General features: G+C 35.1%; 1 protein-coding gene and 1 long non-coding RNA gene across 3 annotated transcripts; both read right to left on the bottom strand.

Annotated features, from left to right (window-relative positions):
- Positions 1–8,206: 8,206 nt before the first annotated feature.
- LOC136064772 (uncharacterized) lies at positions 8,207–10,204 on the bottom strand. Of its 2 annotated transcripts, none has more exons than XR_010626380.1 (3): positions 10,052–10,204; positions 8,378–9,870; positions 8,207–8,284 (listed from the first exon to the last, which is right to left on the bottom strand). It is a non-coding gene; the product is annotated as an uncharacterized LOC136064772 (long non-coding RNA). The 2 variants fall into 2 exon arrangements; XR_010626379.1 differs by having other exon boundaries at positions 8,255–9,667; positions 9,761–9,870.
- A 3,839-nt stretch (positions 10,205–14,043) lies between these two features.
- Positions 14,044–23,901, bottom strand: LOC112009409 (histone-lysine N-methyltransferase ASHR3). The gene is made up of 11 exons (XM_065766943.1): positions 23,314–23,901; positions 22,304–22,450; positions 21,000–21,164; positions 19,127–19,153; positions 18,132–18,246; positions 17,815–17,908; positions 17,117–17,210; positions 16,848–16,926; positions 16,134–16,305; positions 15,987–16,067; positions 14,044–14,519 (listed from the first exon to the last, which is right to left on the bottom strand). Exons 1-11 carry the CDS (start codon positions 23,656–23,658, stop codon positions 14,363–14,365), a joined length of 1,476 nt encoding a protein of 491 aa, XP_065623015.1. The 5' UTR covers positions 23,659–23,901; the 3' UTR covers positions 14,044–14,362.
- Positions 23,902–24,066: the final 165 nt, after the last annotated feature.

Raw genomic sequence — 24,066 nt, 5'->3', positions numbered from 1 at the left:
TTGACTGGATTAAAAACAAATCTGATATTTTAAATTTCGATCAACAATCAATCCACAGTCATCAAGCATAGCCATTGCAGACTGTGCACCATCATCAGCCACTAATCAAAATCCAGATCATCAAGCACCATCATCAAACTCTCCCTTAACCTGCTGACCAAACAAAGAATAAAAACCATCAAAATCCCAAAATCATCAAAACCATCAAAGAAGGCGGCGGGTTTGAAGTTGAAGGAATCAAGGATGTAGGAGACCATGAGGCTGACGGTTAGGGTGGTGAGCATGGCGGTTCTGCCGAGGTCGAGGAGGAAGGCGACACAGGGGATGAGGGTGATGGCAAAGGATGTTGCTCTAGCACAGGGTTGAAGGATGTTGCTCCGGCAGTTCCACTGAGTTTTTGAGCATTGTAGGCGAAGGATTTGCTCTGGCAGCATCATTTTGGCTAGCCGGAATATCAGATTGAAGAAAAGGATCTAAGATTGAAGAGAAGGATCTGAGAGCAACAGAGACAAGAAGAAGGATTGAGATAGAATGAGAAAACAAATCTTTGTTTTCTTTTTCTTAAAAATCTGTTTGGATTTTTGGTGGCGTAGCTCTGTGATTCAACGTTAGGATTCTCCTTCTTGTAATGAAAGTTGCGAAAACAGACAAGTAAAATCACTTAAAGTAAGTGTTGGCTAAAATGATAACAAGCCCAACGAATTTGTGGTGGGTGAGATGGACTATTAGTTAGTGAAGTGATTTTCCAGATTTGATTTTTTTTTTTTTAATTATAAAAAAAGAGCTTGTGATGGAAATTCCATTTGAATTATGGTGGCTGTCAATCTCTTGCTTCCCTTCTCTCTCTTTCCATCGTGCTTTGTTAAACAAATATCAGATTTGTTTTTTATCCAGTCAATATGATTTTTCAATTTCATCTAATGTGGAAACTATTTTTTTAATTTTTAATTTAAAACATGCCACATCATTTAAAAAAATGCCAAGTCATTGTTTCGTTAGCCATGAAAGTAACGCTGTTAACAGCATTTAGTAAAAGGACCAATACAACTCAGTTTTAAAATTTAAGGGACTAATTGTGCTCGTTTCAAACTTGATGGACTAATTGCGCACACATGGTGAACTTTAGAGACCAATAATGTAGTTTCGCCAAAGTCAAAATATTGAAAATGAGTACTACTCCCTCTTAACGTTTTGTTTGTTTCAACATTAATATTGGCCGGTATAGAAAAAAGTTTTTTTTTTTATTTTTTATTTTATTTAATAAGTTTTGTAATTTTTGAATTTTTATTAGAGCAAAATGATAACTTAATTGCATTAACTTATTAGTATTATTTGTTTTCTTAGTATGCAATGGTAACTTTTAAACTTTCTATTTTTTATATTGTGTTTTTTTTTTTCTTTTAATTGATACTAAAGTCTAAAATCATGAATAATTAGTTCTGAATTGAGGAAATGTTTTATGCTAAACTTTTATATTTATTATAATATATATATACACACACACACATACATATATACATATATATATATATATTTTATAAATATAAAAAATAGCGGTAAACCCGAAACGGTATACCGGTATTGACTGGTATCCGAAATATATCGTACCGGTGGCCAAATCAGTATAACTCTTGGTACGGTATTGACTCCCTTGCAAAGAAGTTCTACAGCCATTGTTTATGGAGCTTGTCAATTTTCAACATGAATGACTTTGCTTGTTTTTCATCCCCATTCAAATGGTCAAATGTAGACGCAAGCATATTTTCTTCAAACCCATCCATCTTCATAACTTCTTCATAAAGACTACCAAAATTTAGCTGATTTTCAGAAATCTTTTCTATTGCAGAAGCAACCTTACCAAGTTGTATAGACAAATCTTGGTAAACAGCATCTTCAATCATAGTAGCATGACTTCGTTTCCTGTGAGACCATGTTTCATTTGAGGCCACATGTGAGGGATCTACTTGCTTCTTTTTGGATACGTCATCAACATTAGCATCAACAAGTGGAGGTGAGTCATCCAATGCTTCTACACCTATGTCACCAACTCCCTTGGAAAAACCTCCTGTAGCCATATCCTTACCCAGAACCAAAGCCATTTCATCAAATATCTCAATTTTCTTGTTTAGAAATTTTGCATGATTTGGATGTGCCTGTGTAAAGAAAGGAAAAGAAACAATTAAAAAAAGAGAAAGGAAAAGAGTCAAAAACTAATATGAGAGCAATAAGAATAATGAAAAAAATTTAAACTTTACAATGATACAAACTAAAAAGTTTCTACCTATAAAATAAAAATAATAAAAGTTTCTTACCTCGACTTCTTCATCATACACTGTCCTATCATAGGTGATGATTTTCCATCCAAACTTGCTTTTCTTATTACGAAGTAATGCAATTGTATTCCAATTGGTTTTGAGTGTTTTAAAGCGATGTTCCACATGCTTTGGAGTACATTCAGTCATAAATTTCTCAATAATTGCTTTAGCTACTTAGCATATGATGCATGTTTAAATGTGTTGGATTTCTTATTTCCATGAAGAGCCTCATCTGCAAGTATCTCAAGTAATAAATTTTGCATTGGTTGTGACCACCTAAAGTTGGTCTCGGTGTCCTTGACCTTCTGAGCATCCTTTTTATTTCTTATTGCAATTCTATTACAATGATATTCACCAGAAAAATGAGACAAAATGAAAGAATATAAATAATATTCAATACAAAATATGAATTAGGGGTGTCCATGACAAACAAAAATAATTGTAACATAAAAGTCTTGAAAATATGAAACCAAAAAAATCCATTACACAACCAACTAATATAAAGAGTATGAAATCACTCCATAGCATTATAATCCTCCCACATTTTACGACAAATATCATCCTGTTTTTTAACCCATTCTCTATTTTCTTCTTGGATTTCCCTTTGTGATTGTTGGGCTCTCTACTTGTACTGTCATTTGCAAGTGGAATACCACGAAGCCCATTGCTCATAATTGAGTCTAAAGGGTCAACTCCTATTATATGATTGTGAATTATGCAACAAGCTAAGACTACATCCACTTTTGTTGGGAATGACCAAAAAGGTTCTGCATATAACACACAGAAACGTTTCTTCAAAACCCCAAGACAACGCTCAATGCTAGTGCGTAAAGAAGAATGGCGAAGATTGAATAATTCTTTGTCATTTCTTGGCGGGTTATCACTAAACTCTTTCAAATGGTAACGAACACCACGATAAGGGGATATAATTCCTTTTCGAACTCCGTAACCAGCATCACCAAGATAATATTTACCTACATGTTCATAGTCAAAAGGAAAAGAAATCACTCCAAAAGCTATTATCCATAATAAAATCACTTTCTATTCCTATACTACCTTCAGGAATTTTGAATCCCCTTCGCCCAGAGAGTGTGTCATTTAAGACATGTAAATCATGTGCACTTCCTTCCTAACCAGCTAATACATAAGTGAATTTTAAGTCAAAGGTAGCAGCAGCAAGGACATTTTGTGTTGTTCCATCCTTTCAGCCACGAAACCTTCCTTGTATTTGAATTGAAACAGATGCACGAACATGAGTTCCATCAATAGCTCCCACACAATCCTAATTACGACCAATATAAGTTACATTTATCTTATATCTTTATATGTATATAAAAAAAAGGAAAATGAAAGCCTTTGGAATTTACCTTGAAATAGGAGTTAAACTTGTTGCTATTTCTTATCTCCAAGGGTGTATCTTTGTCATGCTCTTTAATCATGTGTTTGTATAATTGCAAAACTACTCTGAGGACCATGGTTTTGAAAACTGGACCGAACCGTACGGTCTGACCAGAAAAATCGTGAACCTCTCAGTTTTACGATTTTTTTAGCTCCAAGAACCGCTCTATGGGAAAAAAACAGGGACTCGTGCGAACCGTGGTCGGACCGTACGGTTCTGAGAACCATGACCGGTTTTTGAGGTTCGGACGGTTTCTTTTTGTTTCATCTTTTCTGGTGAATTTTGGCCAATACACCGATATGAAATTATGATCAGATCTAGAAGAAATGAAAAAGAAATGAAAGAGCACGAAGAAGAACAAAGATCGGAAGGATTTCGGCCGATAATTAGATACCGGACCGGAACAAAAACCAAGCTTTCTTTATCTAATATAAGAAAAATGAGGATTGTTTTGCAATTTTTCTCACCCTAAACTCAGATCTAACGCTTGCAGTAACCCATCGGCCTCAGATCTGTTCATCTCAGCCTCACTTTGGCGAGGATGATGACGGTGACTAGCAGTGAACAGTCGTACCAATTTTCATTGAGTCAGCGAAACAAAGCTGAATGCCTCACCTGAGAGAGAGCCTGAGAAATATCTAAAAATAAGTGGTTACTGATGGAAGAGAGAGAGATAGAACTGGTGGGAAGAGAGCTGAAATTTTAAAAAAATTTGAAGTGAGAAGTTAACTCAGGTAAGGTTAACATGTGTGGTGTAAAATAACCGACAAAAACTACTTGGAACATGTGAAAATTTTAGAAAGACACGTTACCAGTTAATTTTGATTCCTTTGGTCTTATCACCAATAACTTTCACTACTTTTTAAATATTTTTCTACCAAACACTGAACAGTGAACACTTACCCCAACGTATTATCATTTAAGACTTCTATGTATTATATATATAAAAATATTCCATTTTTTCTGCAATTTATTATTTTTAAGGTTTTTTACCAAATATAATTATTTATAATTTAAATAATTATTAAATTAATTATGACGTCATCACGGTTCGACCTCAAAAACCTTGAATCTCTCTCTTTTACGGTTCAATGAATGGTCCGGGTTTCAAAACATTGCTAAGGACGTGCCTAAAGTATCGATGCATTGTCTCAGCTGATTACAAAACCTTCCACCAACAACTCGAAACCTCACATCATGCCCAATAGTGTGTAAAAAATTAACACTTGTTCTTTAATGGACATATGAATGGTCTCTTGAAGTAGATTATTCTCGCTCAAAATTTTACATAGCGCATACAAAGCAATGAGTCTCATCCTTATATTATGGAGACAACGCGCACCACCTCTACAAAGAATATCATTCATATATGTCTCTCTTTCATACTCTCGATTGACATGAGGTTCTCTAGGAATAACTCTCCTAGATCTTAGTCCTTTCAAAAGAACAACACCCAAAGTAATAACAGATGTACCTGCCCCCATTATGGCAGCAGGAAGTGATGGGTTATCCATCTATATTCCAAAAAAATTGATGTGTGAATTAAATGTGTACTTAAAGAAAGCATTCATATATACAGGTACTTAAAGAAAACACTTCATAAAAAAAATGACCACTTTAAGTTTGATGAGACTAAACTAAAAGGAGGGACATTTGCTCTTACTCGTTTTTTGAAATTTTTTCATATTGTTGTAAAGTCTGTTCATAGATTAATTAGTTGAGACTCCTACCAGTTAGAAAAATTCAAACTGTGCCTAATGAGTATTAGATACATATGATTTAAGTTCATTATATAGAGTTTGGCACCTTGCTTCACTTGGGTGAGCACCTTTTTGACTCCTCATGCCTCTTGTGATACAAAGACTTGGCACCTTAACTTTGCCATTTGCCTTTGACTATGCTATTTCAGATATAGCTTTATCTAGCAAATTAATTCTGCTAGTGATGTTCTACTTGAGATACTAAACAAGTATTACCTTAATTTGACATGCCCGAGTCAGTTCACTCCTCAATTTCCAATAGGCAAATGAGGAACTTTCTCAATACAAGAAGGACAAAAAAAAAAAAAAACTCTTTAATAATTTTAATTCCCTAGACATTGAGAGAGGATTCTAATATTACTAATAGAGCACTAAACAATCTGTATAATTCCCAGTGACAAAAAAATAAAAGCAAGCTCAAAATTCTGCAGTAGTTCAAACAGGAATCCATCAAACCGAGAAGAAATAAAATCAAGTATATTGAAACACACACGAACAAGAACCAGCTATGCAAATCTTACGAGACTAAATTATGAATAGAGTAGGTAGAACAACAACTTGTATCATGGAAAACAGAATGCAGAGCAGAAATTCTCTATAAATTTTTGGTGGAAATCACATTTTCGTCCCTACATTTTCAAGCGATTCTCACTTTGGTCCCTAGATTTTATTTTTACCGCTTTTAGTCCCTATTTAGAAAAACACCATCCATTTTAGTCCTTTTTGTCAGTGCCCTAAAGGCAAAATCCTAGGTAGCAAACGGAGCTATTAAAATAATAATAATAAAATTATTTTGGCATTAAAAAATGCCACGTCAGCATCTAAATTAAAAAAAAAAATTAATTTATTAATTTTAACTAAATAAAAAAAATTAAAAACCAAAAATCACATGAATTGAGATCTAAGTTTGTCTTGAACAAGAACAACAAGAACACAATCCCAAATCAAACACACAAACCTAGAAAACTAAAGAATTCACCTTAAAGCACTCATCACTCACATTAAAGCACTCCCTCAAAACCGGACTAGTCTCCTCACTGTACGATGAAAACCCCTTCTCCAAACTCAAGAACTCATGAATGATGAATTGATGCCTCAACTCTTGGCAGGTCTCTGTGTCCCAACAAACTCGTCCAATCCCACACTAGTTTAACCGAAACCCGAGTCACCCCACGAGCCAACTTAGCCAAAACGTTGAAGAACTGAGTCGCGCCGAGTCCATCACACAATGGGTCCGTTTGGATAGCACTTATTGTTGCTAAAAGTTGATAAAAACTGATTGTTGCTGAAAACACTATAGCAAAATAATTTTTAAATGTGTGAATAGTGTTGTGGGACCCACTTTTAATATTAAATATTGCGTGAACAGTGCACGCACAGTGAATTTTGTCCCCCAAAGTCAACAAGTGCGGCTTTTTTTTTTTTTTTTTTTTTTTTTTTAAGAAAACGCACAGGAGGAAAACGCGCCGCAACTAAACCTTCTATCCAAACCCACACAATGAGTGGTGTATTGCGGTCCCGAGAGTAAACCCGCCACACTTGAACACCGTGACTTATAGCACACACGGGTTACAAGCCTCTCTTCTTGATCCAAGTCGGGCACCAATTGCTTGAGAAAGTGGGTATCCAGGTTGTCGTCGAGGTAGTTGAAAGAGTCGAGAGTGGTGTCATCCATGGTGGCATGGATAAGCAGCATGGTTAGGTTTTTAATACTGCAAAAGAGGTGGTTTTGGCGGAGAGTGGCAGCGAGAGGGTAGTGGTGGGAGATGCTTAGGTGGTGTGTGAGATCTTGACTTGCATTGTTGCTAAGGAATTGAGCTGCTAAGTTGTGGTAGCTAGGACTAGAAGGTGAATTGTTTAGTTTTCTGGGTTTGTATGTTACATTTGGGTTTGTGTTCTTGTTCAAGACACACTTAGACCTCAATTCATGTGATTTTTGGTTTTTAATTATGTTTTTAATTTTTTTATTTAGTTAAAATTAATAAATTAATTTTTTTAAATTTAGATGCTGACGTGGCATTTTTTAATGACAAAATAAAATTTATTATTATTATTTTAATAATTTTGTTTCCCACCTAGGATTTTGCTGTTAGGGCACTGACGGAAAGGACTAAAATGGATGACGTTTTTCTAAATAGGGACTAAAAGCGGTAAAAATAAATCTATGGACCAAAATGAAAATTGCCTAAAAATGTAGGGACAAAAATGTGATTTCTGCCTAAATTTTTATTACAAATAATAAGTCGTAAACCAATCGCGAATTTAGTGTGCAGAAAAAAAGTATCTACTTTGAACTGTACCAAGTAAATAACAATAATCACCAGATCAAAGCAAAAGTTTGCCCATAAGTGTGTAAGATTGTACATAAATTCAAACTCAAAATCCAGCACAATCTTCAATAGCAAACTTTCTTCATAATGTTAAAAAAATATCTATTGAGTTTATTAATTAGAATTATGGATGTCTGAACATGCCCACATGCTTGACTGTCGAAATCATCAGACACAAACATCAAAAACCATATAAAACACCTAAACTGTAGTCAATTTTTTCTCATACATATTTTCAACTCAAACTGCCCCCCACCCCACAACAAATGCCAAAGGTTATAAAATTTAATATTAATTAATGTCGAACATGGGATTGCTGTAATGAAATCAAGAAACTTATCTTATAAAAACATGAAATTACCATATATATCGTTAGCAACACAAAAAGCAAACTATAGAATTGGGGTTTTTGTAGAGAAGAATGAAATATTACCAATGCAATGAAGAGTTGTTGACTGTGAGAGATAGATAGAGAGAGATCTGTGAAAAGAGGAGAGACCAAAGGGGGAGAGACAGTGAGAATATGAGAGGAGAGAAAAAGCAAAGAGAAGGGAGCAAACTGAGAGAGCTTACCGTGAGACTGTGAGGGAGAGAGTAGGCGCCAAATAAGTTGTTTCCTGCGGCTATAAAGGGTAAAGAAAAAGATAATATTTATAGGAGATGTGATGCATGAGAGAAAGAGATTGTTTTCCCAAAAAAAAAAAAAAAAAAATATTGGAAAACATCCCATAGAAAATAAGCCTTATTTTTATTAGGGTTTTCCATTGACTAAAGATAGTTTTCCGTTGCACATGCATATCCTCCTCAAGCTCAACCTCATCCAGCGCATCCTCTTCTTACTCAGGCATTAGCACTTTGACTTCGCCTGCATATATGTGGAATGCTGCTGTGTCCTGAACATAAATTTTTTTTTTTTTGTTGAAAGGATATTGCATTAAACAAAAACTAACTGGCCTCTAAAACAGAGGAAACAACCCGGTCATACAAAGTTCCAGCCGCATCAAGGCTGAGAAGGAGAGCTACATCAGAGGGAGGTTCAAGAAAAATGGAGAAATTTTGACTAAGAGAGGCACCTCGTCTAGCGAGGGCATCCGCACACTTATACCCCTCTCTATAATAGTGCTGAATCCTAACTATGGGGATATTTCTAAGATAATTCCTACAGTCAGCCACCAAAACATCAATATCATTTGGATTATTCAACTCTTTCTTCAAAAGATCTTCCACTACCTTAGAATCAAGTTCAATCACCACTGCTTGTAGTTTTAGAGCAATACATAATCTGATTCCATCTCTAAGGGCCCAAAGTCACTGCTTTCAGGTCTTGATGATTATGAGCTCTATCAAAGGCCACACTATTACGGTGAATCCAGAGACTCCAGAGAGCAAAAGGGAAAAGAATACTCCAATCAATGTTCGAACCGGGACTGATCTTTGAGCTTTGGCAGTTCAGCTTCAACCAGTTCAGCAGGCTAGCACCATAAAACAAGCTTTTGGGAAAATGGGGATTTAAGGAATTCCAAAACATTTGAGCCGTGGGACAATCCCTTAATGTGTGTGTAATTGTTTCAGGGGCATTATTACACATGGGACAAAGGAAAGGAATATCCATACCTCTGCTGGACAGAATGGTTCGAATCGGAATACTATGGTGGTAGCATTGCCAGAGAAAGCACTTAATCTTTGGTAAGGATTGCACTCTCCACATCCAATCCCCATTAAAAGACTGATTTGCCTCCTAGTTATCTTCCCGATTAGCAAGCCGATACACCTCCTTAAACTAGAAGTCACCATTTGGAGAGGAAAACCAAGAGAGACGGTTTCTTCCTTGACTGGAAAGGGGGAGAGGAGTGGCCTTGATTTCTAGTTGAAGAGTTGCAGGGAGCACAAAAGATAAACCCTCCCAATTCCAACCAAAGAAACCAGAAATGTCTTTTAACAAAAGAAATTCCTCACCTCTGTTAAGGGGTCCAGATATCAAACTTCGCAAGGTGCCCATGTTCAGCCATTTATCAAACCAGAGAGACAGTAGGCTATCCTTACCTACTATCCATTTGGAACGTGTCCTGAACATAAAATTAAAAACATAAAAGATGAAGTCAGTAATATTTGGATGTAGTTTTTGAAGAAATTCAGAATCTCTATAAGTTGTTTGCTATGGTAAAAAGTGAGGGAAAGAGAAAGAAAATCAGAGTGGAAGACTTGAACGGAAAGATATATAAGAAATGGAAAGCTTTGAATACATACCTCAAACGTAGCAATCCATTTGAAGTTGGTGTCAAGTTCGTCTATCTGGACCATGCCATCGCACTCCAACAGCATCACTGTTGTTTCCTCGCCATTATTGAGGGGCACGCCCAGTTGGCTCAGAATGCGAACCACACCAAGTCGGTCGCAGCGATCATGCTATAAATTTATTTATAACGTGCTTGAGACAGCAATACCATATATGAATATTTAGAACCACAAAATCTAATTACTAACTTGCATATAATTTGAACCCTCTTCTTCCTTCTATGGCGACATGTCTTCTCCATGCACAACCCCAACTCCTGACTGCACGAACTGCATATCTCACAGAGCATCTGCAATATAACCGAGAAAACAAGGAGCAAATTTAACAAATTAGCAAGAAATTTTTGTTCTGCCGAATTGAATTAAAAAGTCTAAAAGCCAAATCCAGCAGACAAAAAAGTTACTTCTACCAAAAACAGCACAAGACATAAAAACTTTATCTACTACATACAAATACAATACAAAGATCATAAACCTAAAATTACCGCTTATACATGAGCCTAGCACCTTACAAAACAACTAAGTTAATACAACTTGTATAGTTTTCATTATATATATTCAGCTTCACTTTTCGTTAAGACTTAAGAAAATGCCTTGATTTACTTAATGTTTTCATTTTTTAGGTTGATGGAATTGAGAGAAACTCAATTCCATTCTACTTTAACCCAGAGCAAGAGATGAGACTTGAGCTCGAGCCACTTGAGCAAGAAGGGGAGGAATCTAAAGAATTTGAAGAGGAGTTTGAAAATGTGGTTGCAGTGTTGCATGAGGTTCCAGATGGTGTTGAGGAGACCTTGTTCCTATGGTCATTAGTATCATTTCCACGTATGAGGAGGAAGAGGGAAATTAAGCTTAGAGGCATCTTAGTTTCTTTTCATGCTTTGGTTTTTAATAACATGGGCTACTTTTATGAGAAGGGTTCAAGTTATACTAATTATACATTTTTCTAACTATTGATTTTAATTAGATTTAATGGTTTATAACACACAATTAGCTGTCATGTCATCAACTTTTAAAAAATAAGTAATCTAACGCATTAAAATTCATTAATTTTCTAGTTAAAAAAGAAGAAAAAAACATTAATTCTCTCTCCACCCTCCCCATCTTCTTCTACTATTCTCTCTCTAAACTCACGTCCTTCTCCTCCGTTGACTCACACAACTCACTGGAGTTGTATGTGAAATTTAGTTTGTTGAATCTAGAACTATAATTTAGTTTTCTAACACACCTCAGCAATCACATAAAAAAAAGTTTTATTTAAAACCTGACTAGCAAGTAAAATATAGATTAAACTTTTCTTTGTGCTTTATCCAATTCATTGTCTTCTAATAAATCTAACTTTAGAAACATCCTATTGAGAGTTCATTGTCCTACATCAATTTTGGTATTAGAGCAAATCCCAATCTAGTCTCTAGCAAAGACAAGAAAGCTACCATAATTAACCCAGACTATACTTCAATAACCCTATACTTCATCGCTCAAACTAGTTAACAAAGTGAAAACATTGATCATGAGTGATGAAGAATAGGGAACTGCTAATAAAATATTCATAACATATAATAAAAATAATAATTACTCAAAATTTGTATATTTTACTTATTAAGTGTACTCGTATAATGTTTGTAAGTTCAAATTTTACCCAAATTATTTCAATACTTTAAATTTTTATATAACAAATTGAAAACAATTATCAATGGTCAATATTTCTGAAAGTTCAATATGTGTTTAAAACACCCTTGAACGTTAAGACCCCCAATTACAAAATTACCAATTCAAGTTTTATATCAAACAATGTATGTGCGGAAAATGATAACAAGCTTATAATAGAATTGATAAACAATCTAAACCATAAATAATCACAATCACAGTAGTAATTAAATGGTAAAGATAAAGAGAAGAGAGATGCAAACACAAGGACAACACGTGATGTGTTATCAAAGAGGAAACCGAAGTTCTCGGCATAAAACCTCTTCACCGCCCTCCAAACGGTCAATAATCCACTAGAAAATATAGTTGGAATACATAAATAGCAATAGACCCTCAAAGCCTAATCTACCCAGGTACCTAAGCCCTCCAAGCTTCCTGCTCCAACGAGGTTGCGCCGAACATTTTTCTTTTCTAGCTTATCGGATTTTGCTACTAGACCATAACATCAACCAATGTATATTGGTTCCTTCCAAATTGCTTCCCTTAGTACTAAATGAACCTTCTCACAGACGTGGGTGCGGTGAGAAAAGGATTCGGTCAAGAACCTCTCAAGGATGTATCAATGGAGAGGAAGAGAGTAGAGGAATTTGTAGAGTTTCTTAGTGAAGATTGTGGATGAGGCAATCTTGTTTTTCTCTAAGGTTTCTCTCACAAAATTCTCTCTGAAAGCTCTCTCAATTTAGTGGGTATAAGGGTTTATATATAGTGGTGTATGTTTGGAATATGAAGAGTCAGTTTTTGCCAAATAGGGCTGATTGGCGGCTTGGCCTTGTGACTGGTCTGAGTCGCGAGTTCAAGCCGCGAGATAACGACCTGGCCAGCCTGGGACTTTTGTCTTGTAGTGCAACAGCTGGCGAGACCCTTCAGCTCCCCTGTGTGCATCTCACATTCTTGCAGTTGGCGGCTTGCCAGTCACGAATCAACCGCGAGTCCTAGCCACGAATCTCTGCCTTCTTGCACATACTTGAACTTTTCTTCACATCTTCTCACACACTACCCTTACAATAATCCCACCTAAATACAGAGTTACTAAATGCTTAAATTACAAGCAAATTGGCATGAAATAAAGCCAACAAGATGGTTGATAAATTTCAACCTTACAATTTCTAGTCATTGAAATTTTATACATAATATTTTATATAATTCTCAAGTGTTTTGTAAAAGTACATAACCATGATAGTTATGATCAAACAATGTATATAGTGATGAAGAATAGGGTTATTGTTTGCATATTTGAATTCAAATATTTGTAATTTAATTTCTCACAATTAACTTTGTTACTCATCTTATTGTCAGTGCCAATTTGTATTTCCCTCTATTGGCATTATGTATTAAATTATTCATTGATTAGATATCCCTTAAGAAATAGCATGTGTAACTAATCACGAAGCAGAGAATCTTTATTTTTGTTAATGACTTTGAGATTCTCCTATCTGGATTCAACATTCTAGGCATGACATATAAAAATACTAAAAGCCAAATCTTACTTGCTTTACTCAAGAGTTCATAGATTTTACATGTTATACAACATACTTTTCCTAAGTATCTCACTTTAATAAGTACCTCTCCTTCTCCTTAATTACTTAGCAAATTAATAAAAAAGCCTAATTAGTATAAAATATTATGATTTTCTTCTCCCAAAAAAAAAATTATGATTAAAATTTTATTACAAAATTTTTTTTTTTTTGAATAAAACCAAGTTTAAAATATGTGAACAAAATTACAAACTTGGTTAAAGGCTTAGATTACAACCAACAATAGGAAGATGTGTCATTATAATGCGAGTAATACTATGGACACATAAAAATGCACGACTTTGTGCCACAACTCGCCACGTGGCAAGTTGTGATTGGTGGATGTGTAATTGTGGGTCATGTGAGAACACACTTCCACCATTTATAACTCGTCATGTGGCAAATTGTGACACAAAGTTATATGTCCCTAGCATGACTCTTATAATGCACATGACTTATTAAACCACACTTTAAAAAAAAAAAGTTTTAAGTGAGTCATATGCATTGTACATAGCAAGAATATACGTTACTTCTTATTGTTAGTTATAACTAAGTTTGTAATCAAATTTTATTAAAAAGATATTGCATTATTTATTTTAATTATTTACCATGATTTTTAGTTTTAATTAAAAATAAATAAACTCTTGCACAATAGACTAACCCGAACATCTCATATTTCTCAATATTTCAATTAAATAATTATACCATGTTTAACAATCCTCGAAAACTATAATTCCAACCAATCTGACATTCTTTCAGAATTTGTTTTACCTGACTGACTCACAATGTTACACTTACAAGTCTATAGAAGAAAAATTCTGGGAATAGGGGAATTAGATGTTACAACAACAACAACAACAACAAAAAAAAATCAATCTGGAGAGGATGTAATAGATTGAATGGTTGTAAAACAATGACAAGAGACTACTTTCTACTCCCCTTCTTTTTCCTTTTCTTTTTCTTTAGTTTTTTTATTTGACCACATTTTATGGGAAGTGATATATGACATGACTATCCCACCTATAACATTTGTCAATACAAATCATACTGCTATGATAGTTAAGCAAGAAGTTGATGTTCTCTTCCGTTTTGTTCCCCAGCAAATATCCACTTTACCAATCTTTCTTTTGGTCCCAAGATAGCCTTGACAACTTGGAGCTCCACAGTGGCACTTCACCTCAGGTCCAAATTGCACAAATCTACAATGCCAAAAACCATATAACTTCTCATTCTTTTGCAACTCACAGGTCCTGACTCTTAACAAATTATATGCTAGAAACTTGTAGTAGCCATAAAAATCAGTAAAACAAGGACCTGTTGCTTTATATAATTCTCAGTCAAGGTGTACTAATTTGAACCACCAGCTATGGGATGCCTGGAGGGGTTCTCCCATTTTTCTATAGATAATATTCTTGTATCTTAGAAAGAAACCTTAGAAAACAAAATAGGAGATTGCTCACAAGCAAATTTCATGCCGATAATTAGTTAATGGTGCCAGTCACGATAATGAACCCAATTTCTTAATAATCAATCACCCCTTTTAAGAATTTAGAGATTGTTCACATGCAAAACTTCATTACAATTATTTTACAGATAAAGTGGCACTGATTCCGGAGAGAAAGACAGCTATGGCAAAACCAGAGAGATCATAAAGCAACGCTTTTAAATTCATTGTATGCAAGACAAATAGGTGGACTTTTGTTGAGGACATGACAGAATTAAACACATTGGAATGATAAGACAAGGAGATATAAGTAGGTTTGAGGAATACTTTCCTATAATTACTTAGTGTTTGTGGAACGAAGGGACTACACACATCAGGGAACATAGTTAGATGCTCGAAGAGATCTAGACACTCATGTTAGCAAAAAAGAAAAGATAAAAAAAGAGCCTATTCCAACTAAAATTGTCTAAATGAAATCTGATATCTCTTCATCTAAGCCACTGAAAACCCTGACACAAATGGTTTAAATTATGATACAAATTGACAGTCCAACACGTAAAAGTCCACAGAACCTCTTATTAGGTGCAGCAAACTTCCACCACATCACATCCACATTTCTGTATTTACTGATTTAGTTTTTGTTCATAATTTGTATAATGTACATCATCATTTGTATAATTTGATGAAGCACAGAAATCTGGTGCCATTGTCAGAAGACATGGAATGCATGACCACTACAAATGGTTATGCAGATTTGAACATGGGAGCCTCTATGGTGTAATTGTAAATGCTCAGCAGATTAAATATGATGCACTATGACTCATCTAAACAAGTTCCATCACTCCACCCCTCCTACTTCCAAACCCCAAACACACAAAAAGAAGAAAGAAATATCAAGGAGCATAAGTGACCACAATATAGTTGTGTTGATTTCAACCAATAAAACTCAGGCAAGCCTAGACGAAATTTGACAGGGTCCCCTGTTAAATTTGAAATATGGTCGAATATTTCAAAAAAATCTAACACAAAAATGTGCAGGTTAGAATTAAGTTGAAAACACAGTAATCGAAATATAAGCACATATCAAATACTTTGTATTTTCATCCATATGTATGACTGGTTTTGATTGTTTATTTTTTTGTACTAATAAAGGACCAGCAACATAAAACATGGGTTTATATAAACAAAGTAAAGCATAAGTACAAGGTACAACCAGATATACCTGTAATCATACGTTAACGCCTCTCCAATCTTGATTGACCGAGCAGCAAAAACACCAACGCGTACTTCCCCCTCGACTTGCCTGGAAGGGAAAATATCAATTAGAAACCGGAAAGGACATAACAGTCACTAAACTAATCATACTAACCACTTTTCCAGAACACAGTTGGGATCACAACTATGGTTTAGAAAGCGAGAAGCATTCCCCTTGAAAGTTGCATCAATTGTGAAGTCTTTTCGAATTTCACACATGTAAAAATTATGTGCACCTCTGTATTTCATGTCCCAAAGTCTTTTCTCACACTGAGCATCATCAATGACTGAAACAGAAAATCAACAACTTAACTAGTACAAAAAGCTTGAAAAATATGTTTAATTTCACAAGAATGACACCACACTCTATTTTACAAAGAAAAGTATTTTGTCATTTTCACTAGCAACCCCAAGAAAAGTCAAATGAAATCTCCTATAGAAGCAAAGCAATTATGATTTATATGAGCACACAGCTGCAGCAACAAGAAGTTGCTTCGAAGGCTCATGTTTTAACACACATACACAACAATTTGAATAAACTTCCAAATCCTCCTACCTAATTATGATTACAAAATGACAAACTTTCCAAGCAAGTAGGCAGGATCTAGTGACCTGATAATCATATATACACCCAAGAAAAGCGAAAAATAAAAAATAAGATTGGCATCACAAGGCATGAGTAACAGAGGCAATGCTTGAAATGTGAGATTCTTATTCATGAAAATAAAGCCAAAGCAACAGAACAAAAGGTGAAAAACCAATTTTTTTTTTTAAAAAAAATATTGTAGGCTTGTGACAGTATGAGCTAAATTCAAATAAAACAGACTACCTTCTCCAATGTACTCAATAATAAAATCGCCTTTATTAATTTTTTCCGCTGCCTCTACTCCCCAACCACAAAGCGTTGTCTGAGAGGAAGATAACCATTAAATGGTTAGTAAACTTGAAACCAAGAACTACATCAACAGAGAAATCAAATAATTTTTTTTTTTTTAAAAAAAAAATCCTTTATAATTTCTCCTAGAACAATACAAGTTTGAGGTTAAAAAAAAAAAAAAAAAAAAAAACTTCATGCACTCCTGAATTCAAAATTTTCACCTTGATGATGTTGATCTTTTTCTCATTGCGAAATGGCCGGTTTGTGCAATTTTCTGAGCATCGACATGCCTTAGAGCAGCTTATGCATTGAACCCTATTAAGCAATACAAACAAAAATGCTAAAGCAGCTAGAGTATCTATAACATTGCTACTCAGATGAATAGCAATGTAGTTAATAAAGAATTTAATTGAAGGAGGTAGGAGAGAAAGTAGTGCCACTGCTGCACAGGGAAATTTTTTTTTTTTTTTGACAATTCGATAATTGGGGGAGGGGGAAGTTGAACCCTAGATGTCTCCTTTAGAAACACTAGGAGGTGTCAACCACTTGAGCTACATGGCTCTTGGCAAATTGCAATTTGTGCAGGAAAAATTTTGTGGTTTATCCACCAAAAACTAACCAATTACATTTCATAGAGAAAATTATCAAACTGAGGAAACATGATAGCTTGGTCTGAATATGAGCTATTCTTTTAGCGTTTCATTTTTCAAATGAAGAAATGATTTCTCTGTTTACCCCAACCTTATGTCCAATCAATTCCATAATTAAGAGAATCAAACCCCTATACTCTAGTACATGCCCATGGATAATATCTCTCTCCCCCACTTTAATAGAGAAAAGAAGGGGGGGTGGGGGGGGGGGGGGGGGGAGTGAGAGCATGTGGGGCACACCCTCCCAAAAAAGGGGAAACGAAAGTGACCTGCAGACACAATCCTCAGAGCACATAGAACTGCAATTTGTGCATCCAATATCATCATCAGCAACATCACGCTTCTTCTTAACTAGGTAGATATCTATTTTCAGTTGAGGCCAGTGCCATGGTAGTTATAAACATTGAATTCTAGAATAATGGAATAAAAAATAACCTGCCAAATTGGAGCAACATTCACTGTTTCACCAAGAAGTTGCTCAATAAATTTTTTAACAAATATGCAATGATCTGCTTAAATGATTGATACAATGATGGTGCAGAGAAAATATAACTAATCCAATATAGAACATATCAGAATAGGATACTGCGCCTGATGTGCATATAGGGGGGCGGCTCCACTTTATTTTCCATGTCTTTCCATATTGAGTCAACATTGAACTCCTCATTTGTATAAGGCAGAGGCAAGCGACCAAAAACTTCCTGAAATTTGAAGAGTTTCATTATCTTTTTGGGGAGAAAGAGAGTTAGACACTGGTATATGATGATGACTAAACAAATATCTATAGCTTTATATGCAATAGAACATTTAGGACTTTCTTTGCTTCTCTATAAAGTTACAGGTATAAGTCGAAAAAATTTGCTGATTCAATAAGTCATATTAAGATTTATGTTCCCTCTACTTCCATTTTGTTCATTCTTTGATTTGGTAAGGGCCGAGACTAGAGGCCATCCTGACAAGGTAAACCATAAACAACAAACACTAACACCCAAAGTACAAGTACATAACTCCTCTACTGAACTCACAGACAAAGCATAGTAATTTCTAGGTTTAGACTTTAAAGGTAGGAAAATATGCAAATTTCCTAAAGCATTTCTCAAAATTACATTTACATGGGGTGATTGTGTTGGGTGTTAACTTGCTTCTGATATTGAGTGCCTCCACTTTCAATTTCTTTTTCTTTTTTTGATACACACTTTCAATTTCTAACCAAAAGGAGACAAATCAATACCAAAAGATTCAATTTTTTTCATTTCTATGTCACAATAGAATAAATTATTCATGCAAACACAGTTGCGTGCAACAAAATTATTCTTATTATAAAATATTCATCCTTGCAACATATTGGGAAAAAAAATCTTCTAGATTCATAGGATCCTGAATGTTACTCTCTTCGTTTCTATGGCACATCTATAACATCACCGTGGGACAGCAGGCAGGCCCAGCATATCCCATGTCCATACCCATAACCAAGAATTGTCATGTCTGACATGGGTACATAGTTTCAGGGCATTCATGTAACATATGATTACATTATATAAGTTCAAACAATTATATTAACAGATTCCTCATGAATTTTACCTTTATGTCACTTGTCCAAGCTGCATGCTGCTCATTCAACAAATATATCAGTCTTGTCAGCCAGCCTAATCAATGAAAAATTTGAATGAAGAAATAAAACTTCAATGAAAATTTAAAATACAGAGAGATAGTTGAATAAAATTCAATCTGTATAACTCAACCCCAAAATCATCTTTTTCTCTTTGATAAACCACAAAAGTATTTAAAGCACTCTAGATTGTAAATCAAAGAGCCCCACAAGAACAGCAACTTAATGTATCAGTTAACTAGTTAAATAGGTTTAAAGAGAAATGACAAGATAACATATTGAGAAGTCCATAGATCACAGTTCAGCACTCTATGGAGAATATTGGGGAAGTTGCAACCTCTAGAAACCTACAAGTGGGATTCAAAGGGTTCTCATAAATGTACAAGTTTGTAACTACCATGGCACTTTATTCCTTCAGCATTTCTCCTCCTCAGTGAGCCCATGTACCCCCTCCTTCACATCCAACCTCTTCAGCTCCCCCAGAAACTTCTTTTATTGACCCCTATGTTCCTAAACTCCCTTTGGCAGGTTATTTTTTATTCCATTATTCTAGAATACAGCGTTACAAATGAGATTTGACTCTTTACAATTCCCCCACAAACTGTTGGTGGGTGCTACAAGGGCTAACTCTGATTTGTAGTCCAATGGGGATTTAAATAACACCCCCCCCCCCACCCCCCACCAAAAAAAGAACTTAAAAGATGTACATGTTGATTCATGAGCAATTAATAAATGTAATTTGGGAAGAGTTTCCTTGTTAGGGCTGTAATGTTATATTTATATTAGATTGAGCCGCTAAGCTTTGACTTTACAATTGTATATAGAGTGTGAATTTACATTCATTGACAATAATATGCAAGTTGAACACATCAATCATGGGTAAGAATCATAATTAAGGTATGATTTCCTCCAATGCATGGAAGGCATCAATCATGGTTAAGATTTGACTCTTTATCATTCCCCCTCAAATTGTTGGTGGGTGCTACAAGCAGATTGGAATGATGCAATTTAAAGATTGGTGAACGGGAGGCCCCTTGGTGAAAATAAAGGCCAGTAGAGCACAAGATAACAAATTTAACACCCATTGATCCATTTGCAAAGACAACTTGCTTCAGTGTGTTTTTGTCCATGCATACATGACAAGATTGGCAGTCATGTGTGTCGTGACCTGATGGAAACACTATCCACATCTGCTCCATATACCAAAAGGACTAGCCAAGTTACAATTAGAATTCCTCATAATTGCTTATATAACCCAAATTAAACTAGTACACGCTCGATGTGGGAATTGACATGCCCACGCAACTCACACTCATATCCAATTTAGGTATCAAAATATCCTCCACCTATATCCCTAATGTCCTTATCAAGGTCCTTAGATACCATTTCTCACAGCTCAAGAAAAGCACTAGCCACATCAAGTTACAATTATTGTTTCTCGCAATCATTATATAGTTAAGATCTACCCATTAAACACTAGACATGGACTCAACACATGCCCACACAACACACAAAAAAGGCCTTCACAAGAGAACATTTAGAAATTATTTCTTGTCTAATGTTGCTTCCTCACATTAATTATACAAACTCAAAACTAGACATGTAATACTAATAAAAATTGACTAATGAATTTTTGTTAATCAAGACACAATCATGGTACAATGAGTCAATAGAAAAGGTATAGAATATAATATAATAAAAGAATGCTCCTCATGTGGATTGCATTGATATCACAAGCATTTATCAATATTACTAAATAGGCAACGACAAAACCCTTATAATAGATATTTCAAAAAGGTAATAATAGTAATGAAACCAAATTGACAAAGGAAAGGAAAATTTGACCTTCATATCTAGTTGCCAATCACTAGGATGCCTCCAGCAAACAGCTTTCCCTGGTTGGCTTTCAAAATGCCTTACTTGGTCTGGCCATGGTGCACACTTATCATGCGATGCTATTGGACACCGCACACACCGCCAATGTAACTTCTGTTTGCAAATGAAGCAGGCCTGCTCATCGAAAGATGGAAAACACATTAGCACCTTTACAAGTAGAAGTATAATAATCAATAAGAATATCTAGATATTCATTATTCTGACAGGAAAAAAAAAATTAACATATATCAATCAACAGGGGCAAAAAAGGTGTCAATTTAACCATCTAAAAAAAAAAAAAAAAATTTGTGATTCAGAAAATGACAAAAAAATTCAAAAATAATAGTATTATAAAACAGATATGAAAAAAGAGACATTCTGAAGTAATAAATAAGGGCTCTTAATTTCTCCTAAAAGTTAAGACTTAAGAGATGACTAGATTTGAAAATAATTACCACAGTTACCTCCAAAATAAAATGAGAGATAAAATGATAATAAAGCTGACATTTGACGGCAGATAAGACACCAAACAATATAATAGAAGCACATCATGGCATTAAATGAAAGTATTTTTCTCTTTTTTTTTTTTTTCTTTTTTTTTTTTTAAAAAAGGGGGTTTTGGGGGGGGGGGGGGGGTTCATAAGTAAAGAAACATTAAATGAAGGATTTCTTACAACAGCAAAAAAGAACCAAGGAAACCCACATTTCAATAGCCTATATAAAATTCAATAATAAGTAGTGCAAAATTGCAAATATAAGAAGGGTTGTATTAAATCTATAAAGCACAAAAATATACAAAGCACCTTCAACGTATAGAACAAAAGCAAGATTTTTTATTATGTAGAGGCATAATATAAGATAAAGTGTGCATGCAACCTTGTTACATCTAATCAAATTAACAAAATGCAAGGAATAGTAAGAACCAAAAGAAGTCTTGGTATGCCTTTCCATTTCAATATAGTAAGAATTTGATGTGATCCACATTTTAAAAAAGACCAGCTATTATGTGTGTATCAACAGCCTAGACAGAATTTCAATAATAAGTGGACCAACTACTGAAGGTGTATCAAAATCAATAAAGCACAAAAATATGCAAGGCAGCTTCAAAATACAAATTAATAGCCAGCTTGTTTGCTGTATACAAGCATAAATTATGACATTTTGTGTGTGTGTGTCTATTATTGTTACATTGAAGCAAATTAACACAGTTCAGTGATTTATACATCCAAAAATCAAGAAAAAAGAAACTACTATTGGGTTTGATGAGACCTTACATGTTGTGGGCACTTGAATTTTTTCAGATTTGAGACCTGAAGCTTTTCCTTTGCACATTGTATGTGGTAGAGTCCTTGACAACCACGAACAGAGCATAACACCCCCTCCTCAGGGTAGATATAATTATGACAAACAAGACATTCAACCTGAAATGGATGCCAACAAGAGAGGAACAAAATGGGGAAGTATCAAATGACAAGAATGCATTACAAAGCATCATGTTGGAGTCACAATTCTCACTAAAAATCACTAACAAGTCCATGAACAAAAAATACGAAAATACGCCTTTCAAACAAGTTCATTACGTTGAAAATGCTTCAAATTTAATACAAATATAAAAAAAAAATTCAGCTCCACCTACGCTTGAAAACTGTTGGAAAGATTGGACAAGCTTCAAATTTAATCACCCAAGTCTCAAGCTAATCTAACAGAATCTGAGGTGATAGCTGTAGTTGCCTCTGAAGTAAATACAGTTAACATAATTGAACAGAAGATGGACAAAAGGCCACCAGACATATTTGTTCTAGCAAAAAGCTATTCCTCAATTATAAGGAAGTCATAGATGGACCGAGCACCAATCTAGAAGACGCTCATACTACATTACTTGCAGGGCAGAGAAAAATACTCTTGAAATTAACTTCTGGCAATCCTCTAGCTTTGAAATTTGCTCTTCATGCTCCTCACATTAGAAGAAACCTAGTGTATGAATCATCACTCAACAAAGTGGGGACTATGTTTGATGCTAGTAGACTTGTTCTAAATTATAATTGATGAACTAGTTAAAGCTTAAAGCGGAAAAGCTCCCGATCTTGAAGAACTAGAATTGTCCCTAAAACATTCTTATGAACTAACATTCATTTCAATAAAATTGCTTTAAACCACATACAAATTAAATTACACTAAAAACAATTCCCAAATTACTGTACCAAAAAAGATCAAATTTTTTCTCAATTCTCAAAATTCAAAAACTTCTCCTCAATTTCTCAAAAGTGAGTAAAAATGTAGGTACCATTTTGGGAGCTCCAACGAGGAAAGGAAGCGAGCAATGCGATTCGGGAACCCCTAACTCCATCTTACTCAGAGCCCAAGCTTTCACATGGTCCTCCAAGCTCTTCCCGTTGTTGGCCTTCTTAGGCCGGTCCAACGAGCCCCGGCTCCGCTTCAAAACCCTAATTCCATTTCCATTACCATTGACATCGCTGACCTCCCCTTTGTGAAGAATCGGGAATCGCAACCTTTGGTCCCAATGGCAGGGTTCTTGGTCTAGGGTTTTGGGTGGGTCTGGGTCAGGAACTAGCTTGAGGTTAGTCAGAGCGAGAGAAGACGAGAGGGAGAGGTTTCCAAGGTCTGGCATTTTTGTGAAGAGAACATTATTTCCCTCTCTCTCTCTTTCTCTCACTATGTATAGCGAGAGAAAGAGAGAGAGAGAGAGAGAGAGAGGAGTTTGGGCGGGAAAAGTGAAAATTTTGTAGTTGCAGAGAGGAGGGGAAAGTGAAAATTACGGTAATGGTGTTATTTACGAGAGTGCCCCCTGGCAGGTCAGATGGGTTGGTGTTGGTGGGTGCTGAATTATTCGAGAGAGTAGTCCTGTTGATGGGTCCCAATTCCCAACTCCTGCACTCTTGTACGTTGGGATTTAAATATAATTTTTTTTTTTTAAACCAATCAGCCACCGTTTGATTATAAATCAATCAGAACAGATCAATTTTGCTTTCCTTTTTCATCCAGTAATGCCAATTTTTCTGAAGCTTTTTTTTTTTAT

The sequence above is a fragment of the Quercus suber genome, unplaced genomic scaffold (assembly GCF_002906115.3).
Source record: "Quercus suber isolate HL8 unplaced genomic scaffold, Cork oak 2.0 scaffold_759, whole genome shotgun sequence".
In the NCBI taxonomy this organism is placed as follows: domain Eukaryota; kingdom Viridiplantae; phylum Streptophyta; class Magnoliopsida; order Fagales; family Fagaceae; genus Quercus; species Quercus suber.
This window is presented reverse-complemented; position numbering and strand designations above follow the sequence as displayed.